Source organism: Dromaius novaehollandiae, chromosome 3 (assembly GCF_036370855.1).
Source record: "Dromaius novaehollandiae isolate bDroNov1 chromosome 3, bDroNov1.hap1, whole genome shotgun sequence".
Taxonomy (NCBI): domain Eukaryota; kingdom Metazoa; phylum Chordata; class Aves; order Casuariiformes; family Dromaiidae; genus Dromaius; species Dromaius novaehollandiae.
This window is the reverse complement of record NC_088100.1, coordinates 98,133,670-98,158,624: the sequence shown is the minus strand read 5'-3', so window position 1 is coordinate 98,158,624 and position 24,955 is coordinate 98,133,670. Positions and strand designations below refer to the sequence as shown.

At 37.9% G+C, this 24,955-nt stretch overlaps 1 protein-coding gene across 1 annotated transcript in view; it reads left to right on the top strand.

Moving 5' to 3' along the window:
- The window catches only part of PRKCE (protein kinase C epsilon), a 300,001-nt gene that overhangs the window by 248,365 nt on the left and 26,681 nt on the right, over nucleotides 1-24,955 (top strand). Inside the window, exons 12-13 of the mRNA XM_026121196.2 lie at nucleotides 18,341-18,479; nucleotides 20,951-21,139. Of these exons, the coding sequence (XP_025976981.1) occupies nucleotides 18,341-18,479; nucleotides 20,951-21,139 (328 nt within the window). The remainder of the gene's footprint in view (nucleotides 1-18,340; nucleotides 18,480-20,950; nucleotides 21,140-24,955) is intronic.

Genomic DNA, 24,955 nt, shown 5'->3' with positions numbered 1-24,955 from the left:
CTCTGCTCTATGCTGTCTAGTTTCTGAAACTGAGTGTGAGCTCTGACGAGATTTTATTGGGTGGCCTTCTGCCCTCTTTGCACTTTCTTGTCATGGATCTAGGCAGGCCAGCAGTCATGAAACACATAAATAAGCAGGATGTGTTCCCCGCAGGAAAAGGCAGCCGGCTGGGGTGGAGAGGAGCCGGGCTAAGGGAGATGTGAAGCAGGAAGAAGGGCTGGTTCCCAGGCTTCTGGCAGCCTGACCAAGGGAGGCCACCCTGCCATCTGCCCAGCTTATGTATTGTGCTCGAGGCTGCTGCTGTATACGAGAGCCTTTGACAAGATTTCCAGCTGTGGAAGGATGAGCAAAGACTGTGGGAATAGGATATGAACCATGTGGTCTTGCCAACAGTAGAATGCTCTCTAAATTTCTCCTGGTTTTGAAACAGAAGAAAGTCCTTAGATGGCTTTTGTGTAGGAGTTGGGTGTGTAGGGGAGCAGCAGTGGGCAGTTAATATTTAGAAGAACAGAGAAGCAACATTGCCCTCATTTGGGGAATGACAAGTTACTTCCAGGGGGAGTTCCCAGTAGCAAGGTCAGCATTGTTTTGTGGTTCATGTTTATTTGGTGCAAGGTTTTCTTGTTTAATGACCGTTTGTATAATGCTGTATTGTGTAAATAAAGCTATGACCTTTACCTTCTGATAACAGTATAGGAGGGAGTTAATGTTAAATGAGAGAGGGCAGGGAGTGGGAATCTGCCAGGGTTAATGCCAAGTTTACATTCCTGTGAGGGTAGCCATGTTCCGGTATACTCTGTAGAAAAGGCGACAGCACTTCTTAACAGATAACAGCAGCAAAATGTTATAAAATTTATTTATATTTGTTTCGGGATGGATGTCAGTGATTTTAGGCTGATTGATGTTTGTGCTTTTATAACAGGAAAAATGTGTGTTATCTTTCTGCATCTGATAACAAGATTTTAACTGAGAGAAGCATATGCAAAATAAAAATCCACTAGAATTACAGCACATTTAATACTGAAATTTATTGAAATAAGACAGTCCCTGTAGTTTTTGCTAAAATTCTGAGATGTAGCTTTGTTTCTTCAGAAGCATGAATGCCAGTTCAAAACAAAGTCGTGTTCTTCAAACGATTTTCTAAAAGAAGAAAAAGAATACGTTTTGGTTTGCATTGGTTTAAAACTCTGGAAGTGCTTCCTAAATATAATTCTGCTGTGAACTGACAAAAGCTAGGCCTGAATTTTGCTGTGCCCTTCTGTCATGTTTGTCTTCAAACAACAGAAAATATTTCTATAACCCAGTTGCAGTGCTGTTGACACTGTGTTGTGTTGAGGGTGAGGCTTTGCCCCTTGCTATCGAATGCATCTGCCAAAGTTTCACAATAATACAGGAAAAGGCACAGAAGATCTAAGGTGACAGGCGTTTCACAAAGTTTTTGCCGTGCTCTTGAGATGTAGCAGAGAAGATGGAGAGTAGCGCAAAATGTTAAATCAAAACATGTAAGTAACTCTGTATTTAGTGTTTATAAAATAGTGAGATTAAAAATACTAAACAAACTTGTAAACAAAATTTGGATGCTACACTGCTGAAGACATTTGGATACCACCTCTTCCATCTTTTGGTCAGAACCTGGCTACTTTTGGCTCTGGGTTTGCCTTTATTCTCTTTTCTCCCCCTTTCCCCTTCTCTTTCTCCCTCCTTGTTATAAAAGCCCTATCACTTGGTGCTCCAGCAAACATTTCTGCATGCAGATCACTCCTGGGCTCATAGGCTGGTTTTGATTGCATCAGACTATTCATACACGTTAAGTGGGCAGCATCCTACATGATGTGGGGCCCTTGGTATGACTTGTCAAATTGAAAATCTGATTATTTTGAAATAGAAAAGTATTATATTTGAGAAAGTACAGTTATTAGAAACTGTAATAATATATGTTATTTTGTTTACCATTGCAAAAGACTATGGAAAATGAGAATTTAAGCAATCTGAAAGCTAACATAACAGTTATCATTTAAACTTTTGAAAACTTTGGAAATGGAGCTGACAACTTTTACTCCAGTGTAAGAAAACAGAAATAATATTGCTCAGGAGGAGAGGTTAGCTAAAATGGCCTAATGAACTAAAAAAGAGAAAGTAAGAAAACCAACATTTTTGAGAGTGCATCAAAGTCTTTACTACTACCAGAATAAACAGCACAAGGATTATGTCCAAAAAACCTCAGGTAGATTAGATGCTGTCTAACCGGGGGAATTGGAAAGTGGAACAAATTGGAGCAGGTGGCCATGACTATGCTGAAAGCGAACTGGAAGGTGAGAGGTAACAAGGCCAGAACACTACAGAATTAGTTGCCCTCTTGTATTCAGGATTAATGCTTGCCCTGTTCACCACTGCCAGTATTGCACAGAGTCCAAACAAGCAGCTGCCAAGAGCAGCAGGCTTTGACAGAAATATGTTGTCTTTAGTGATAGAGTGAGACTTGCCTGATGTCACAGTTTTAATTAAGACTTTGTACCCAACCTGCACGGGCTCGGTAGGAATTTTAGATTGCAGTGTCTGAGAGCAGGAGTTTCCTGGCTGCAAGAAGAAGTGCCTCCCTCCTCTTTTTTAGAAGCTATGAGCTCATCCTCATCATGCTAAGTATGATGGTTAATAATGGATTTGAATAAAAGTATAATACAGTTAAATTTTCATGTGGATTTTACAAGAAATTACTGAGGAGGCCTTTAAATGAGGGGGGAAATAAAGCAAAAATTGGCTAAACGAATGTAAAAATTAACAGTAGAGCTTGAAACCTCAGTAACTGAAAAATAAGTTGATTGCTTATGTTAGCGGTATGATGTTCTGGACTGACAGAAATTCACACAGTAATATTCAGCATATGAGGGGAGACCTGAGCAGCACTTCTTGCCACAGGGTACAGGTCAGACTCGTGTTCACTCCTTGCCTACTTCTATGAGAATTTATTTCCAGTCCAGCTATTAGAGCAGAGAGAGAAAAAAAAAAGTGTTTGGAGGGAATAATACCAATATGTACGTAGGTATGCTTTTTTCTCCAGAATTTGATTGACACCTGCTAATGTATGCAACTCTCAGAAAATACAGTTCTTGCAAGTATGTCAAATACAGGTAGTACTTACAGACATACGGATATACCTAGATAAAGAATGTTAGTTTGTTTTGACAGTGGCAGTTCTAAAAATGTTCCTGGCCAAGTATTTCAATGTTAGCACGTGATTGCGGTCCCCTCAGAGAGGAGGGAAAGGATGGGGTAGCTTTGACAGATAGCTAGCTTATATAGCAGCTGGTACAGATGCACCTTGGCATGAAACTGAAAGAGCCATTCTGGAACGTATCTAGAGCCTACGTAATACAGAAGTAATGTCCTAAAAAAAAAACAAGGAAAAGTAGGCCACTAATAACCTAAACTGAGGAACTTCATGTGTTCGAAGTATGGAATATTAAGGATAAAATTAAGTAGAAACAAATAAACATTATAGCACTCAGCAGGTATTTACTTGATTTATTATACGGTTTCCAAGGGAGATCCTATGTCTATTAACACCCATTTAAAAAAAAAGCCTAAATATATCCTAACAAACATAAATAATGAGTCAGATGGAATTGCTATGGTCAATTAAGTGGGTAATGGATATTTAAAAGGTTCCAAACATCAATAAATCTGAAACAGCTCTGAAGGAGTACTTGTAGAACAAAAATAATATGCACTTAAGAAACTGCCTGAGAACATATTTACCTAAACTTAACCACCAGGAGGAGGACAGCAAGCATTTATGGTACTGTATGCTGAGGACATAAAAAGGTGTACCAAATGTGTGGAAGTTCATTACCTGAAGATCTGTAATAACTCCAAAGGGGCCAATGCAGTTTGTTATGCTACGTGGATGTTGTAAAGAGGCCCTAATTCTCATTTATATGAGAACCTTTAAATACTTGACAGAATAAAAGGATCCTTAGACTGTAAACTGGGGAAGCGGACATTCTCTCTGCAGTATACCCCTTGGTACAAGGCTGAAGGCAGTCCTTTGCAGCCTGGTGGAAGCTGCCTCTGTGAGCTGGTTTCCCCAGACGACGAGGGAGAAATGCTGAGAGTCAAGATGAGAGAATCCCTTTCAGCAACGCTATTCTGTAGGCTGATTCTACTTTCAACCTTTGAAATTTCACTAAGGAAAAATGAGAGGATCTTTTGTCAGCCTCTACAAAATCATAGTGGTGCACTTGCACACACAGCAGGAGAAATGTTCTGGTTTTCTGTCGATGACCTGAGCAGAATAAGATTTAGCTAAGAAGTCTGAAACATTTGCAAATTGGGTTGAAATTGTTCCATCCATGAGCAGAAGAGTCTGAAGAAGTTTGAAATGGTGTCCTGGAAACTACATACAATTCTCTATGCAGTGATGATAATTACAACAAATTAACTGATATTAGCAAGGTAGATCTTAAAAAGACACACATATATCAGTGACAAATGTGGTACAAATCTTTACCACTACAGCTTGCTTCCCTCTGGCTCAGCCATAGATCCTTGCAGTTAGGCCAAGGTAATTGTCTATATAAGCCAAGTCTGAGAGAGATTTGCTCTTAAAAAATAAAATCCTGCCATGGAAAATGTGTTTTATTTTTTAACATATCTTATTTCATAGAATCAGTTTAAAAAGCAGTCAAACACAATTATGTTAGCCTAATTGCAGGGATGGTAACACTGGGGTAGGAGAGAAAGTGGAAGGAACGATGCCTGGGGTAAAGTGGGCAGGTTGAACTGGATCATAGCTAGAGGAGTACTTCACATAACCCCACTCAAACTCTCTGAATACGGGGCTGAGAATCATACTGTAGTCCCCCTTAATATTTCATTTATTATACAGTCAGCTTTTAGCACAGTACTACAAATTCGCTTCAGAGACTGTAAACTAATATCCACATTTGTTTCAGGGCTGGGCAACGCTGAGTTTAATATATCACGTACGTGTCTTTGGGATGTAGTCCACCTTCTGCAACTTCTCTCCTCTTTTGTTTTTAATGTGTTTTAATTATTTTTCTCAGAGATTCGTTTCTTTATGCATTTATATTTGGAGTGCAGGATGCGATAATACATAATAAAATTATATGATAAATGTGATTACAGATTGACATGGAGGTATAGAGGCCACTGTCTGGTGTACAAGAGACTGGTTCTTTAAAAATCATGATTCTTATTTACAGTAAAAACTTTCTGACATGAGTTAAGCAAAGCAGTTTTACAGTGGGATTAAATTGTACTCAGTGTACTCAGTTTAAGGCTGTCAGAAGAATGCAAAGAGACCTTACTGAACATTATAATATAATGACATTTTATGTAAAATAGTTCTTCTGTAAACTGTATAATTATGTTTCTCACTAGTGTTGCCCACGTAACTATCTGGGAGTTTTATAGGATAATTTCTGATCTTGAGAGTGTAGAGTCTGGTTAGCAGGTCTCTGAAGTATTATACTACAGAGTAGGCACAGAAGTTTTGAAAATAATTCCTCAGGCTCAAATTCAGGTTTTTTAATGTTGAAGAAATTGTTCAGGAACAGCTCATTTTGTTTACACTGTCATCTTGCTGAGATCAGGATTTACAACCAATGGCTACTCAGAAAGTAGCAAATGTTACAGATTAAGATCACTCTTTAGCCTCCCGAGATTTATACTCAGAATTACCTCTCTTTTTTCATTTGGGCTGGGTTATTAGACTCTTTGTAGCCTCTCTGTCTTTCCAAGTGAAGGTAAATTGGTATAGCACTCCTGCTAACCTTGGTGTTGGTGAAAGTGAATGACCTCTAAATTTCCTAAGTCTTGACATGTTCTTTTTCATGTGAGTAACACACGAGTCATCTTTCCATTGCATTCATATTAATCAAAAATAGTGGGGCATTTGTATGAGTATATTTGAAATGATGGTATTATACTGTTGGTACTACAGCCAAGACAGGGTCCCATAATGCTTGTTTTCTGGAGGAGATGGGGGGGGCTGCAGGGGCTACATCCAAACCAACGCTGAAGCTTGCTGCTCAAGAAGATACCCCTTAAAAGTCTTTCTAAAACAGTCTTTCAAAGGCTGGGGGTAAACGTAATTTGATTTCTCTACACCACTGTAGTTTTGGAAGTCTATCTTGTAAATTATTAATTAATATAATTAATTTAATTACAGATGGAAATGGGGTTTGGAGTTGGAACTGTCAATGCTAAGCACGGGCTTCTGTGACCTCTGTCTGGAAGCAGCATTAGAGTTTTATTTTCTATGTAGCTCAACGTAAAAGGGAGAGGCAACTCATATTCTTTCAGGCATCTTCTTCTTACATTACAGATAAATAATAACGATTCTTCTTAATTTTGCCAGAATCCCTCCACTGTAGTAACCTTCTGTCAAACAGAAAATTGTTGACTATACAGAATTTTGAAGCAGACATATATTTCTGTGTAACAGAATTCCTTTAGAGATTAAAAAACAAAAAAGATTTAACTCACTGTTTTTACAAGAATTTCTGCAGAAAACTGTTAAACTTCTGTTGAATGCTGATGTTTTGATCCTTCTTAAATTCAGCAGGGTTAGAAAAGTTTTTAAATTAAGAGCTTGAATGCCCTTCCCAAGTTCAGATCACATGATTGTGTAAAAAGACATCAGGCATGTGAACAATGCTACTGAAATCAGAATAGAAGCAGAAATTACTAAAATCTTTCCTCTAGTGATTCCATATAAGTAAACATTTTGTTGGGAGCCACATTCTTGCTGAGTTACATCATTTTATTTATGCTATATAAATTATTTAATCCATTCAGCGTAATATTACATGCACTACTCTGTGGAAAGGCTTTCCATAAAAAGACCCAAGAGGTTGAACTGAGACCAAAGTGAGGTTGGAAAAATCAGTATCTGTACAAAAGTTCACTGCAGAATCTTTCTTTTTTCTTTGACCAGGAAAGGATTCTTCTCCATGGAAACATGATATGGAGCTTGAACAGGAGTCTGCTTACTGCTAGGAGCTGTATTTGTTCCTTGCTAAGGACACCCTTGGGAGCATAGGGAAGAGAATTCTGATAGATTTGTTTCTTTTTACAAAAGGAAATACTGTATGCAAAAACCTTCAGCAACCCTTTTCCTCTACACTATCTGTGCATTATAAAGTTGCGAAGGGCCTTGGCTATTATAAAAAAGGCACCAAATGCCAATTCATGCTGGCTCATTAATGGCTTGCTCAGGACATGCTTCTGATTACCTGTGTTTGGCCATTTTATTCTATGCCCTGTGTTGTGCTTGCCAAAAGTGGGATCATTTTCTTGGAAACATCTTCTTTAAACATCTATAGAGGGTTTTGAGATTACTTAAGAAAAATGAAAGAAAAAGATCAATTCAAGTTATAACTCAGCTCCTAGCATGACTGGATTTTCACTTTTTCTCTGAATCCAATGGTAGTTCTGTCTGTTCTTGGTGGAAGTACAAAATAAGCATTATTAAGGAAGCGAAAGATTGTGTTACCATTTATGAGCAGATTATAATATTCTAGGAGTTCTTTATCTTCACTGTGTGTTCTCTTCTTTGAGTACATTGAAGGTCTGGTCCTGTGCAAGGCAGAAAAAGGTTTTTTAAACTGGAAAATGAGGATTTATGCAAGTCTCACTAGGGTTTTTTTGATAGACAACCTCATCTGAATTAAAAAGAGAAACGTTTCTAAAGTTTTGAAGCTTTTAAAAAAAGATGGGGGGAGGACAGGGCTAAAAGCAAGCTTTGGATATCAGCTGCTAGCACTGAGTAGCCTCTGCTGTGTGCATCTGTATTCAGTAGATAGATAATGCCATGGTTGCATGATGAGTTGGCTTTCAGTCTTATCACTACACACAGGCAGGTTGACATTCTCTAGTCCATAGCAGAATTTGACCAAAGCACAGGGGTTTCCAAGTACCTGCTGGGAAAACCAAGTGGCGTGCTTTTCCCTTCTTTACTGAGTCAACAATGTATTTGGAACTGGTCACTGGCTAGGAGGGATTCAAAATTTGTGTTACAGTGGCAAGTAAGAGTGTCAATTGGAACTTGTGGAAAAAAAGGTGGGGGTTTACTCTGGAATAAAATACTGTTGGAGCATAGCACAGGGATGCTATATAGTTGCTATATACTATGTGTCTGTACTTAGGGTGATGGCAGGATGACATTAATGGATTCTATTAAGTTAACTTATGATGTTGCAGCTTTGACTTTTTTTTAACAGTAATTTCAAAACTTACTTTCAGTCTTAATAGGCAGCATTATGGAAGCAATAGGCTTGCAATTGAGGGACGTTTTTGGCCTGGTATCATGACTGTGAGTGAAAACCTGTCTACACTGATGTGCTTATATCATACTAAAATAATAGCGGTATTGTTATGCAGCATGAGGTTAATTGACCTTTAGGCTGGGGTAATTTTAAGCCTAAAAAGCTAAATGCTATTGAAGAAAACCATCTAAATCACAAATTCAGAAGGACCTATTTTATACATCTGTAATTTAAGGAAGAAAATTGGAGATCTGAGATGAGATCCAGAACTAAACCTCTCAAAGAAAGAGACCGAAGTAGTCAACTTTAGTTGATTAAAGATATTCTGATCCTGTTTTTCTCTGGTGTCTTGACCTTTCTAAAGTTCACTTAGTATGTAATGGAAAAAACAACAGGTTTGATAGCAAAATGCAGGAAATGCCTTCAATCATGGCTGATTACAGTAGCAGCTTTTCTTCTGTTGTTTTCGTTTTTTAGAATGCTCTTTCTATGTGCCTGAAACAATGTAGAATAATAGTGCTTTGGAGCCCTTTATTTGGTAGTTCCAAGTAGGGCAATTAAATGTCTGGCTTTTCAGTGGACATGCATACTCTTCTGGATGCTGGGAGATTTTGCAATCAGGAGAGTGCAATATGAGAAATGTGAGAAAAATTAAGAATTATTACGGGGCATAACTTTAAAACCTAACAAATTTTGTGCATGTGTGGCTATTCCACTGTATGTAACACGCCAAATAAATGTAGAACCAGTTTTAAAATTTGCCTTTGCTTGGCTACATCCTACAAAAATGGAGGTTTCACCACTAGTCTGTATGAGAACAGGATAAATCTCTAGTAAGATAGAGGAAGCAAGGAAGCAGCTGTAGTGAAAATATGCAACAGCTCAAATTCATCTCACCTAAATTTAGAATGTAACTAAAGCTCCCAAGTCAGGAGCCTGCTTGTCCTAGACTACATTTGCAATTGGTGGAGAAAGGTGGGCACCTTTAGGAAGCTGTTGCAGCACACACATTCTGTGCGTCATTCACTGGGGGATACCTGTGTCTCCTAGATGGCCATGGAGGGAGCCTGGGTCAAAACTGTGGTACCTCAATCAAAAGCCTAATGTTTGGTGGGATGAATCTGGGTCAGAATCCTGAAAAGTGCATAAAAGGAAATTACCATCAGAACAGAGCAAAATGTTTCGGAATTCTAGTTACTTTCACGTCAAAGGTAAATTTAAAAACAGGATGGAATCATGATTGATTACGTGGCATCCTTTTAGTCTGTCTTTCCCGTTATCTGTGTAGGGCTGCAATATGTACTTGTGGGTTATTATGGGTTATAAGGCTTCATTGCTGAGGTACTTGAATGAGGGGAACTATTTAAGATGCCATGTGAACAGACATGCATTTCTTGGCCATATGTTCTTCTATTCTGTGTAAAAAAACTTTCCATGAAGGAAGCAGGGAAAAGAAAAAGGAAAGAATGTGAGTATTTTCAGTTATCCACAGAACCTGTACGCATGAAACCCAAGTACTATTTTATTTTCTGTATGTTTGCAGAATTTGTATTGCGTTGGTGTTGAAATGATGGTGACTTTGGCATCTTACCTACTAAGAGCACCCAAAAAAACCATTGCTCCTGTTTTCAAAAGGCAAACTTTTGAACTGATCTGAATGTAAAAAGTTCATTAGTATGCCTGTTGATAAAGTTGCTTTCTGAGGCCCTGTTAACATTTTTCAGAATTCTGTTTTCTAAACTTGACCTGACAAGCTTTTCTAGCTTCATGACATCCTTTCACTATCTTTCATCAAGTGGCTTTATCAAATAATGATTTAGAATTGTTTTGCTTAAAAAGATTATAAATGTACATAGTAGGGACTTTCAGTTTGCACTCCACCTAACCTATTGTTATAATACACAATCTTATTCGCATGTTATTTGAGATGTAAAAAAATAAGAACACAAAGCACTGAACCTAACAGAGTAAAGTACCTCAGCTTGAGTCTGCCCTCAGCTAAACCCAGGGAACTCTATTGTCTTCAGTGGGATCACTGAGGAGTCAGTGAGGACAGGTTCAGTGAGGACAGGTTTTATCGCATTACGGATTTAGCAATGACTTAACACATGGGCTTTGTAGCGGAGGTTGAAACAATAATGGTCAGTAATGGTACAGATTTCATCCTGTCATTCGCAGCCGCAGCCAAAAGAGGCAATTAGGAATTTTTCAACTGAAATCTATAAAAAATTAGAAAAAGGTGAATTTACCCAAACTAGAGATGGAGAGAAGAAAGAAAAAAGACAGAACCATTAGTAACCTTAATATCAGGCATTCACATGTGAGGTAGTAGACCTGAAAGACCAGGGAGCTCAGTCTCAGCTAAGAGCAGGTCTCCAAGATTAGGACACTGTTCTGAGCAACAGGCTATCAGCCATTTGCATGCTACTTTTGCAAAAACCTTTGAAAAGTCTGGGTTTTGGCCCAGCGTGAAACACAAATGATTTTTAAAATCTCAAGAAGCTTTACAAAATGAGAAATTCATTTGCTGTCTAGTTTAGCTGTAAGTTTATGAGGCAGATTGTCATATACAATAGGCCTAATATGAAGCCAGCTCCATTTGGGGTAGTTCTGTACTTGGTATAAAAGTGCCAGGCTTGCAGGCCATGTGAAGACAGAATTGCCACTAGAATTCAACAAAAAACTTGTCTATATAAGGACTTCAGAAATAGGCCAAGAAATAGGCACTGTTGTAACTCTACATCACATTCTTGCCCTAGGCTCATTGAAAAATTACTGCTTTCCCACATAGGGGTCATGGAAAGACTGACTTTAAAAAGTAGTGTGATGAGAATATAAAAGGCAACTCTCTCTTGAAAAAGAGACGGAGACCACTCCCCTGGTGCTTAGTCAGTTTTTGAGAATGTTTTACATATGTTCACAAATAAAAATGTGGAAATAATAAGAAAGGAAAAGCAACCCAAAGGAAACCTGTTAAGTACTATATATTTATTTGTCTGCACATTATTTTAAGGAAACACAGCATAAGAAGATAAGCAAATCATGCACTTGTAATGTCCTAAGCTGCTACCGACAATTGTAATAAAGTTATGGTCAAAGCCATTAAAAAGCCGTATATGGAAATTACTGTATATAAAACATTTTTATGCTACCAGAAAAGTCATCAGTTTCCTTAGCTGCTTTGCCTCCTAATGATTAGGGTTTACAGAGCCACCAGTGGCATTTATGTGTCGGTCTCCCTCTGATTTCCTTGGCAGGTAGGCAGCAAACTTCCACATGCTACCTCTCTCCTCCTGTCTCTGCCACCCTCATAGTCCATAAAATATTTGTGTAGATGACATAGGGATGGACATTATGCTAGATAGGGAAAGTAAATGCATGTGTTTTAGAAAGTAAACATGCACTGACAGAAAGTGTAACAATAGTCACATTAAAAGTCAGCATTTCCCATTAATGGTCACCCCCATATCCAAGCTCTCACAGTGTTCTCCCATGAAAAAGTAGCTATGGTATCTTTGACTTTGTGGGAAATCAGGTCTGTGCTCTTAATCCATCTGCCATTAACCATTATGCATACCGATACATATGAAAATAAGGTAGATTCACTTTATTTTAAATTGGATGCTGCTAAAAAATAACATTGTATTCAAATCTGCCCAGCAGATTTTGCTGTAGGTTGCTGGGTACAGTTCTGTTATAGTTTTTTTTTGTGATAGATAATGTCCTTATTCTTTATTAAAGTCAAGTAATGTGACTTGTAAAGTCAAGGGACAAAGAAAATGCTTATCATACATTCCTTAATGGATCAACATAAAAGCAGAACAGAAATTTGAAAGCTTTCAGGTCAATATAGGCAAAAATCCCTGAGATCTTCTACAGCAATAAGAGCAGCAGAACCATCAGGTTCTAAGACAAGAAAGGAATATCTTTTTCTCTCTCTTAGTCCCACTCAGGTTTTTCCTTACTGCTAACAAAAACTGCCCTACTGTCTTAGATTCATGCTCCTGGGGCTTCTTCTTTCCAAAATAATTTCTAGGATGGAAAAAAGAATTAATTATTTTGTGTTTTCTTAGAAGTTACTCTTTGGATTTTCTCATTTAGCTCTAATCTGTACTGGGAAAAAAAGCCTTGCTGGTGAGTTTTGACTAAAATATTTAAAGCAACAAAAGAATCCACTAATGAAGAACATGCCTGATATATCTAGCTCATCATTTATGTATAGAAGTTGAGATTAAGTTGTTAAGGGTTAATCACAAAGGAAGCTAGTATCAGAACATAAAAATTGTTGAATTTTTTTTGTTTTCTGAGGAACTTCATATATAACTCCATCTTGCCTAGATCTGAATGTAGTACATGAGTTATCTGGATATTTTGGGGACACCAATGTGTTTGAAGAATTAAGACAAACATTTTGGTGGATTCATCAATCTTCTGGAAGATAGTGTTTCAGACAGTACCATACAAGTGATCCAAATACTATGATATTTACTGCTTATGTTTGAGACTTATGTTGAAAATGCAATGTTATAGCAAACAGTTAAGTTTGTACTGGGCACAGGAGAGACCTGTCGGGGCATGAGGGTACCATTGAGTAAGTTAAAAAGTAATTCTAGGAATGTAGAAGTCTTACCTTAATTAAAATAGAAAAATAATTTCAGCTTACTAATTGAAATTGTTAATTGATATAATGAGGATATTGCCTTTTGTTATGAATTTCAATAACTGTAGTAACTGGAGAGGGAGAGTGGTTCTGTTGGCTCCCTGTCTTGTTATGGGGAAGTTTCCCTCTTACCTTCTGCAGTTTCTTCTGTGAAAAGCCCATTTAAGGCTTGCAGAGGAGATGGGATTTTCCCATGCAGGAGAACAAAGGCAACAGCACAATGATTTCAAATGCACTATTGAAAGGGTTTAATGCAGCTGAAAGTCATAAAAAAGAAGAAAAAAATTATGAAGGATCTGTTCTTTGATGGTTGTCCAGTATAACTATATACTTCTAACTTGGGCGGTTTCCAGATCTTTCCTCTTAGATGTCCTGTACATGTGCAGCAAGGTACAATCCTTTGCTGAACTCTCATCCTATAAAGAAATATCCTTGCTTCCCATGCAGTTGTTTGCAGACAGTAATTATTATCTCTCATAGCTGACCTACGCTCCAAAATTTATATGCTTTCTAATTTTGTTGCTCATTCAGCAATTAGAGTAGAAACAGATGCAGCAGAGATATTTCATTGTCAAGTGATTGCTTAAGCCAATGTGTGATCATATTTCTTAGCTACTTGATCTTGTTGTTCAAATGTGGATCTATTTAGTCAATAATATTTACCTGATTCAAAGGCTACTGTTAATAATGTTTGGCAGACTTTCTGATTTTACAGGTTAAAACCCATCTTGGCTATTAATTGCCTTACTTCAACAAGAAAATCATCTGTGTTATCTGAATGACACGTGTGACACACTTGGCCACGCACACAAGGCAGTTATCTCACTGGCTACTGTTTGAAATCAGACTTTGGGAATCCAATCCTGTGCAGTCCTAAGCAATTCGGCATTTATGGGAACTGAGGGCCGTCAGTGTCTCATGATGCTGGCATGTGGAGGAATGAATGAGCATTATGGAAGTTTTCTTGCAGGTTACTTGCAGCCAACCTGCTCTTCTGTTCTGACTTGCACCAACCTTACTATTATAATCCTGATTCTTTCTTGAGATCCTGCCAGTCATTCCAGCTTCTGAGGTGCTTGTGAAGCTGGCAAGTATCCAGAAATAGAAACCAAGGCTTAAATTTCTGCTTAACACTTTCTGAAAGAAAGAAATGTTAAAAAAACATATTTTATGTATTTGACTGCTCAAGTCAACTGATCTGACTGTGAAGAGTATCTTGGCTAACAAACCAAGGAGAGAAATAGCTTAATATATCATTATTGCATTCAAGCAATCTGGGCATTTTCCTAGCTTGACTGCTTAGGCAGTTTGCAGTTGCATGTTATTACTCAGGCTGTAGGAACTCACTTTGTCAGACACAGATAACTTTTCTTAGTTCCTACAAAGAGAATGCAAAATGTGAAAAAGAAGAATTTAATAGACCTTTGTCACTGAGCTATCTGACACTGTATCATTTGGTAAGCTCTGATTTAGAGGCGGACAGCTGGCGCTAATACTAGGAACCAAGTAAAAGACAGAATGAATCGTTCTGTACAGACAATTAATTTACACTCCAGAGACTGATAGCTATTTACTTTACTTTCTGACATGGTAGGAGAGCTGGCCGTTTCTTAGAACAGTTCTGGCGAGATATAGGTCTTAAACTGAAATTTCAGTAACACCACTGCACTGGAAAGACATGGTTCCTTGACAACTCTTTTCTGTTACTTTTTCATTTGTTTCCTCATCTGTATCTGAACGTTTTGTTTGGGTTTTTTTTCTGTGAGAGGTTAAATGACACATGCTACCCATTTTCTCACATTTATTTAGTCACTGAACTTTCTTTTTCCAAAGTTGCATAAATACTTTTTTTTTTTAATTTGGGAACTGTAAATTAACAGAATAGTTTTTGAATTGTTTTCAGTGTGCACATTTTTATGGACTATGATAATCTTGTGGACTAGCTATGAATTTGGCTCTTTGGCAGACTCTCAGGTTTACTTTTTCACTTCCTCCCATCTGTTCTTCGATGGGAGTCATGCTGCTGTTGCTTTAGTCTCTTCCAAATTTCTTCTGACTTCATTCAACTCTGGTGCACTTTGTATTTGTGCCAATAAGAATCTACTGGTATTAAATTCCATTAATGCATGAGTAATTAAGCTGATGTCCTCAATGCCTGGAATAGCATTTTGAAGAGGCTTATAGACTTCACTGCTTTGTTTTGGCTTGATGACTGAGTGCCAGATATTTTTGTTCTGTCAAATAGGCTTATAATTTGGTAAATGGTAAGAACCTTAAAATTGACTTGTGCTTTTACAGGTAGGCTTGAAATTTCACTGTTGGTCTTTTCAGGTAGTCAGAAATTAATGTTTAGAATCTTCCTTTTTTTTCCTCTCTCTCTCTCATTCTGTTCATTCTCTTTTCCCCTGTCAGGTTAATTTTTTATTCAGATTTTCTGTTAGTTGCACAAATCTTTGAGCCAATAAAGACAATGGTGACTATTCTGTCCTTCTCCACTATGTGGTGGCTCAGTGTTAGAGCTTTATTACAGTCCAGATTTCCCTTAGGTTAGGAGATTCTGGGGTTACCACCTATATCTACTTTCAATTCCATGTCAAGCACATGGGTGGCATTAAACAAAACTTGAACAATTATAGGTCCTAACAGCTCCAGTGTGTCACCTGTCACTGGAAAGTCATGCTTCTGGGATGACAGAGTTAATATGACATGTAAGAGACTTCTGAGATCAGCCTCTACATTCAAGTGGATCCAGTTTTCTGAGCAACTTTTTGAATTTAATCAGTTCCTGTAATAATTATTCATTTTATGACCTTCTTTCTAATACTCTGCTGTGATGCTGGCTGGAAGTGGTTCCCAGATTACATCAAATGTAATTATGCTTTGATTGCTTTATCAGAACATCTTGACTTTTTGAAATTCAGCTTGTATTCTTCTGCTTAGGAACATATAATGCTGGATTTAGAAGGTTAAAAGATAAAGCTACAAATACAAATTTATTTCCTTTCCCTGTCTACAAGTACCTAATCTTCTTATTGTAAGATCTTCTTGATGCTGTCATAGTCTTGTCTTAAAACATGTCTTTTGATTGTAACAATTATGATTCACTGGAAGAGAAATCTGGGGAAGAGAGATGATTTTTGGAGCTAGTCTGTCTAGACGATTCCTGAAAATCCTTCTCCTGACATATGTAGAGGTGATTCTTTGATTGGTCAAATGGTTGGATGTAGGGGGTTTTGTTGTACCCAGTCAGATACTGAGTTGTGTGTAGGAGCTGGTAAAAAGGATGACTTTAGAGAATCATGAAATATATTGTCTGCCCCAAGGGACCTTAATGTGAGTAATCAACTGAGGACCTACAAGAGCAGTGTAACTGGTCTGGAGATGGGAAGGTCTGGTGTAGGGAATATTGGTTGCAAGGAACATTTGTACAGCTGGTATGTATTTCAGCCACATAACTCATATCTGGTAAGACTAGTATATGTGGGAGACAGTAGATTTACTGTAAGTGAGGTAAATCTGACTGTTGGGCTATGTCAGGCTTCTTGCACATGCACAAACCCCTTTGTAACATGTACACTGCACAATTGATTTCTACATGCACAGTAAGTCATCCAGTGCTTCCCAGAAATGTCTGATTTGCTGCACAGATGTACAGTGATTATGCAGCATTAGAGTACTAAGTCCAGTGCATCCCGGAAATATCTGATTTTTATGCTTGAGAAATGCATGTTAGATTCAGGTCAACCAGCATGTCCAAAAGTCTTCAACATAGGTCAAAAAAATTAAAAAAAAAAATTAAAAAATGCACCTAGGTAAAATTGGGGTGATAGAAAGAAAATGAACACATCTGTGGAAATGTAAGCATATTGTAGCCCTGGACATGTCCAGGGAAATTCCAGCATAACGCAATCTTTGAAGGGCTGTTTCATCTTTTAATGTGTCTGGATGCTTCTACTGTGCTATGCTGACTTTGGTTCTAAAGACCGGGCGTTGATAGGGAGGCACTTCTCCAAAACAAATCCTCAGAGTAAGACGAAGGCTTCTCACTCCTCACTCAGATGGAATTTGTTGGCATTAAGGACTTTTGCAACAAAACTTGTATCTTTAGGCTTTTGGGGTGAGATTTGTTCACAGAGCCTGGCATGGGATTTTATTCCTCAATCTGATTGAGAGCTTGCCTACACAGTTATTTCTGATCAATTCTATCTATGGAAACTTCTCTAGTAGTGCTAGGAGCAAAGTTCTGATAAGCAAGTATCTGCACTTGGAGTCACCAAAGGACCTGTGTTGTGCTTTTGATTTTTACTCCCATAGGTATTCATACATATGATGTCTTCATTTACACATTACTGTGTATTTTTAAAACACTACAGAGGCACTTAGAGCCTAGACAGAAGTATAAAAATAAAATAAACCATGCAATGTGTTGTTCGTTGTCTTTGATTTTTTATTTTATCATTTATATGCGATAAAATATTTTTACTTTTTTTTTCATGCAACCAAGGGTTTTTTAATACACTGACTTTCCAGATCCTTTCTTAGCTTAGTCTAAGGCAAGTGGCAGGTAAATTAAATGGTACCTAGCATCCATTGTGTTAGGTCGTGAGATAACCATCAATGGTATATTTAGAAAATGTGCAGAGGGCAAGACAGGAAAGGTGGATATCCCTTTCTCAACCTGTTTTTGACCTCACCCAATTTAATAACCAAAGAATTGTATATTTTTGACACAAACACATTTGTACAGAGGGTGATCACAGACAGCTGCTAAGATGTGCTGTTTAACAATGAATGCAGAATATTCCTGTGAGAGTATTTCTGAGCAGCTTTTAAACTGCAGAAAATAATTATACTTTGCAAAGATGGGAGTATTGTCTTTCAGCCCTCTCATTGGAATCAGAATTTTGAATTATACTTTAAGAATCCAATCCAAAATAATCCAAGTTTAAAAGTAACTATTAAATCAAACCATGTAATAGAATATCAATAAATTGGTACTCTGTACTGATGCAAAAATGGAGAGCGGCTTCATTATTGGACATGGTTCGTACTTCACATAGACAGAGTCTGAGATATGTAGCAAGCTAGAGAGACTGAACCTTTTCCATACATTTCTGATGCTGCATTGAATGCAGCTGTGCTATCATGTTGCCAAGGAAAGAATAAAGGCCCGGTCTTGCAAAGTGCTTGTTATTATCTGCTTCTTTATTGGCTTTAATCAGGCGTACTTAGTGAATACTACCAGCTTTTCAAGCACCCATGGAAAGGATGACTACACAAATGGTGTTTGTGAAACCACCTATTTGTCAATTCCTGTATAGTTTGTGATCAGCTTTAGGAGCACATGTTCAAAACTTGAAAGTTGATTTAATTTGGGGCCTTTTTATTACAGGGACCTGAAACTGGACAATATTCTTCTGGATGCTGAAGGCCACTGTAAGCTGGCTGACTTTGGAATGTGCAAAGAAGGGATTCTGAATGGAGTGACAACCACAACCTTTTGTGGCACGCCCGACTATATAGCTCCAGAGGTATTTTTTGCATTGCACTAAGAATACAGATAATACCGTTCATCAGATGGACTGTGTTACATGTGTTGTTTTAGACCTTTTTTACAGGTAAATGAAATTAGTAGAAGATACCAACTAGTCTCTACCACAATTCTTCTTGCAGAAGTCTGTTTCTTTAGGTGGTGCAAGCGGTATTCTGTATTGGTAGGAGTGGCAAAGTATGGCTTTTCAGTTATTTCTTCCCTGAGCTTAACAGTATTCTTCTGCATATTCTCATTTCTGATGCAGCATCACTCTGAAAGCACTTAATAGTCTTTAAGGTGCTAAATGCAATTGAGTACTACCAACACTGATCGTTAATAGATATGGAAATATTTTTAATTTTTAGTGAGACTTATAAGGTGATGCTTGGGAGCATAGTTTGGTATCATTTTGCATTAGATCTTTGTGGTAATATCATTGTTTCCTTTCTTTAAAGTACTTGTGAGTAAAATATACTATATTTGTGGTATTTCCATTCATATGGATAAATAGAAAATGCAGACTCTTACACAGAAAAATCGGAGCTTTTCATATGGATGTTGCATCTCAGTTGGCAACACCCAAATTCATTTGAAGGAGTTTATTAGATGGATAAAAGAAATGGCACGTTTGTGCTGATTTTACATATCCTAAATTTTAATATTATGTGATGCACTTTCCAAGTGCCTAAAATGAGTCAGTATCATATGGTTAGGCTGTCTCCTAGACAGACTTTATCTGTTCAGTTTTGTTATTAACCTTTTTGCCAAAGATTCAGTGTGCCAGTTTAGTGTAAAGTTTCATTGGTTTGTCTTTCATCAACCATAAATTTGTAGTGGGCAAAAAATGTTAGTTTGTTATTTGCTAGAGATGGTAAGTCTGAAATCCATATTGTTAGCATTTGTGGCTGTCAAGCTTGGATAGCACAAGTGGCAAGATTTGCTAGAGACAGTAAATTTGAAATCCATATTGTTAGCATTCGTGGCTGTCAAGCTCAGTAGCACAAGTGCTAAGGTGTGAATCATCTTGAAACTATCATAATATCAATGAACGAGTGTTTTATGGAGTTTGAGAAGTACTCAGGCAATAAAAAAAGATAAAAGCAAATGTTATGGTTTTGTTTTTGTAGGACTTGTTTTCTGATTCTGTTTACGAATTGAGTCCTTTGATGAATCTTTTAAAAATTATTACTAAAAATCAAGCAATAATAAGATTCCAGGAACTTTTACACAGAGTCAGTAACTTATGCTTCTATTTTGTTATCTTATTTGCAGCAGCCTTATCTCCTGCTTCTTTATGCATCATGCTGGTATCTTTCAATTTCTTTCAATAATCTTTCCATCTTTCAATTTTCTTTTCTTTAGCAAAATCTGAGTTCCAAAGAGTGCCGAGAACAGTGGATAAGTCCAGTTTTTAAGAGTATTATTTTCTGTAATTAATCTCTGTAAAGTTTAATATCTAGTCACCTAAGAATCTAGTTAGGATCCAAACATCTGGATTCAAATGTTAAACTCATTTCTGTTTTTATGGTAAGACTGTATTTGGTTTTATATAGAGAGTACAGTCATGGTTCCCAAAAACAGTACTAAAGAAATGCAGCTCACCAGGGGAACTCTGTCAGTACTACTGATATTGTGCAAGGAGTCCATGTGGTTGCTGCCATTCCAACTCATTTCAAGCCATTCAGCTTCACCTTAAACAGTCGCCTACTCTTCTTTCCCCAGTCCCCTGTCATGCTGAAACATTGCAGCCAAACTACAAGATGCTTTTCAGTGGAGAGGAGCCAAGAATTAACCTTGTTCTTGTACAGCAGTGGTTGTGTAACATGAAGTAACACAATAATAATCCATCATGCTAAGCTACTACTCCCCACTAAAGGTGTTTGCTACAAGGTTGAACTTGTGCCACACAAAAAGTTGTAGCCAGTTTTCCTGAAAGCAAAGGCAATTAAAGCAAATGCTACAGCCTTGTATTGTGCAGTGTTTTAATGGTGTAAAAACAACTTCGGCAAAAGCGCTTTTTGCTTCCTTCAGTCCTACCTAAAGGACTGGTATAAATCTCTCAGATGATCTCTTTGCAGCAGTACGAGCTGATTCAGTTTGTTTTGTTCTAGATAGAGACAAGGAAGTATTTCACATTTTCCACCAATCTGTTTTGTATATATGATTTTTTTCCCCTATAGCGTGGCGTATTATAAACAGTTGGGAAGGATATACAACTCCTTTGCTCATGAATGTACTCTTTTAGTCAAGGGACTGATAAAGACAGTTAGTACTTCTGAGAACTACACGTGGGCACTTAGCTCTGTTAGTGTAAATTGCAGGGTGAGAAACCATGCCTGCCGTTACTGAGATCAGTGTGAGATTGAGTCCTGTTTAGGCGTCGGGGGAGAGGGAGTGTATTCGTGTTAAAGCAGGAAATGTGCAGCTGAGAGTGTTAGCTAACTTGCCTGATCTCTCTTTCTATCCTAGATCCTCCAGGAGTTAGAATATGGCCCATCAGTGGACTGGTGGGCTCTGGGAGTTCTCATGTACGAAATGATGGCTGGGCAACCCCCCTTCGAAGCTGACAATGAAGATGATCTCTTTGAATCCATCCTTCACGATGATGTCTTATATCCAGTCTGGCTCAGTAAAGAAGCCGTCAGCATTTTAAAAGCAGTGAGTCTTCAATTACTAGTTTTCCTACTCCTCCTCTGTTTTTTTTTTTTTTGTTTTTTTTTTTGATTAAAATTGAATTTGCCTAAAGTTGTTGAGAACAGTCACCTCTGGGAGTTCAACCTCAGTTCAGAGTGCCACTGTTAGGATAATGGGGCCTGGGATAAATTACGCTGCTTGTGGGAAAGGAACAGAATGTTTGTATTCCAGGCAGTTGTACACTGTATAAATCTGTGTATCGCAGATTCATGTTTCAGGGAAAACCCAACCAACTAGAACTATGTTATCACTTTGACACTTTATATGCTGCGTGTTCACTAGGCGTGGGGGAAAGCAGTATGTAATTAAAGAAACAGTGTCAGTGTTTTTGTTTAATCCACTTAGGGCAAGTGCCATCCTGCTACCTCTCTTCCCCTATTACCAAGCTAGGTTGAAAGCCTTCTATTTAGAGCTGCGTGCAGTACTTCTTACTTCACGTAACAATTTCATAAGCAGTCTTACTCTAGTGTAACTGTTTCTGCCCTGGTTGGTGTTTTTAAATATGACAAGTGACTTGACAGAAATATGTGCCACCAATTGCAGCAATTTTTTTGTTTAGGCAGAATGTGTCACTGGGCAGCTTCAGTTTTTAGAATACGTTTCTGAAGTTAGGTGTGCTTCATGAACGTGACACTGATGTAAATTCCTTCTTCTGTGCTAGTATCCTCTTAAAATAAAAAGTGAAACAAATCAGAAGCAGTATACTGATTTCCATTTTTTGAAAACATGAGGATTATTGGCTTAAAAAATAACGTATTTTATTCCAATTTTCCATCTTTTTGAGCTTTATTTTTCTTTCAATACCTGGGATAAGGGAGACTTTCAGTTTAAGAAGGCAGCTGATAGTGTAAGGTCCTACGGAAATCCCTATGCAGGGTTACATTTTGAAACCAATATGAATATCTTCAGGCTCATCCTAGCCAAAAAAGAGACAGACATCCTCTAGAGGATGAGATACGAGAACTCCAAGTTAACCTCTGAATTGTTTGCAAGGTGTCTCCTCTGCTTCATCCACAGTTTTGAGGACACAGGAGGATTAAAGATGGCCCTCACACATATCCTCCCTTCTCCTCTGAACTACCTCTCCTTTGTCTTTTTATTAGCTGACATGATACTTTCATGTGCTCTTTTTTGTTCCCAGACACTTCAACTATTTTCAGTTCAGGAATTAAAATTTATGGACTTGAGCTGCAGAATTCAGTCTGATATCCAGGCTCCAGGGGTTATTTTGGCCGATGGTGGAAAAAAGGTGTTTTGTCAATGTTCCTATGTGCATCTGAACTTCACTAAAGTCCAAGAGATTTTCTGTGTGGTGTTTTGGTTTCAGTCTCTACAAGATCTGTTCCTTTGACTCCCCATCCACAGACTTCTTTCTGTGAATCTAGATTAACCGAACTATCTATTGTTATGAATTATGAAACCATTTGTTGGAGGGGAAAAGTTAACTGATAACCCTTGGTAAAACATGTAGTGCCAGAGCCATTGCATCTACTGGAAGAAGGTGTCTGATTTACAGAGCAAAGGAAGAAACAGATTGAATAGTCAGCCTCACTGCGTGTCTTATTTGTGGCCCGTAGTGAGAAGTCTAACTACTGATGTTATGCCTGTCATTAACCACACACAAATGCAGACACAGAATTGGGCTGCACGTTAAAACAGTATTTTTGTGAATGTGAGTACAAGGGCATTGAACACTAGTTTCTTTAAGCCTGACTTTAATATAAACATTTAATTTAATTTTCATGAGGCTCTTTTCTACATTTTGATACTAGCATGGTTATTTATATTCCAGTGTAGTCCATTTTTTATGCTTTCTAGCTAGAGTCAATCTTTAATGCCATTTTAAACCTTAAAAAGAGAGCTGCATCCATTAAATAGATTTGTACTCTAATAAGAGATTCTTCATTGGGCGAGATGCCTTGGCTGGCATAAATTATATAGAAATGAATGGAGCTGTGCCAGCTTACATCATAAAAAGAAAGCATTCCCTCACATTTAGCAACCTGCTGCCTGTACAGCTATGGTGTGAAACAAGTCTGAAAGTTGTGATCTTCATCTCATCTTTGTTCACATTCTGTTAAATGAAGAACAGGAAAAACGGAGGAAAGAAAGAGGCGTCTGTGTGTTTTACTGCTGAATGCTAGCAAGGGATTAGCTTTGGAACACTTCGTTTCCTCACATTGTGCTATGAGACATGGATTTTAGTCTGTAGAAACTGTGTATTTTTACACTCCTCCAAATAGCATGTAAGGAAAGTTTAATAACATGACATTCACTTACATTGAGTAACAATGTTTTTTATTTTCGCAAGAAGCAATTCTCTCATTATTTCTAACAAAATACTTCTGGGGATAATTGTTCAGCTCAGTATTGCAAGGCAGCATGTTGCTTATCCCATGAAATCCCACAAATCTTATTAGTCCTGTTCCTGTGAATTGACAGGAATTGCTATTTAAAATTCTTTCCTGTCTTGTAAGGAAAACAATTCTTCATTGAATTAGAATACTTACTGTTGACAATACAAGAATGTATGATAGTCAGATTGCATGGAGAAGCAGGTGATGCCCAGCTCTGTGCTGCTTTGCAAGTGATGGAGAGAGGTTGTGTCTACACAGCTACTGACAGTGCATCTTCCCTGTGTGTCGAAAGGACACAGATCTCTGGGTGGGCAGAGGCAGAGCTCTGTTTTTAAGCTGCGCAGTTTATTTCAAGAAGCAAAGTTTTGGAAGCCTGGTGCTCCTTGATGCAGGCCCCAAGTTGCGTGGCTATCTCAGCAACATTTTGTTCTGTTGCCATATAAGTCCATAAGAGCACTGCCATTAAAAGAGTTCTGCTCTTTTAATAATGGAGGTTCCTGCCTTAATATAGGAAAATAAGAAGGCAACTGTTGTGGCTATAGCTATCAGCTCCACTGGCAACCATCTCATCAACATAGTACAGTTAACGGCTGCCAGTGCAGTGACAGTTGCAGCATTGTTGATGCTGTTGATAAACAGAGGAATAAATAACCTGTGCTGTCTTATGCTTCACAAATAGAAATAAAAGGTGAAAAAATTGATATTTTTTGCAGGGAATTTAATTTATAGAATTAAATGTCCACTTCAGAATTTTGAGATTATTGCATATGATAAACATTTTGCTTTTTGTTTGCTTGTTTTAAGTGTTCATTCTTAAAACTTGTTCTCCCTTCCATCATTCATGTCCAAGTTTCATGAAATTTGTGAAGTACAGAGCTGAACTGTACTACCGAGTAGCATTTTCTTGTCCTGCAGTTCTTAAAAATGACATGTTCTGGTATTTTCCCTGCTTCCAGCTTAATACAAAAATAGGGCATGACAGATACTAGGATCAGATTTTGCCTCTTTGATACCTGGATTATACAGTTCAGTACGCGGATTCTGTAGTTTCCGTGTTCTGTTTCTCCAAAGCATGCGGCTGCTGCTCCCTGGCCTGCTCTCTCCCAGGCACCAGAGACTCCTGGAGGTGAAATAAAGCAGAGGAACGTAGGAATGCATTTTGTGGTTTTCCAAGAGACCTCACCAAAGCACAATAATCCTTTCAAAACCTTTGTTTCTCCTGCCCATAGAAAATATGGGCTGTAATTTAGATATGACTTGTCCACTTGCAAAAGAACTTAGGGAGCAGTTGAACCCAAGCCCAAACAGAGAGGGTCGTCTTTGGGGTGGCGCATGTGTTTCGGGAACCACAAAGAGCTGCCTGGCTGATTTACATTATGCATTCGCAGTGATAGCAATTTTATTCTCCCGTGGATAATTGATC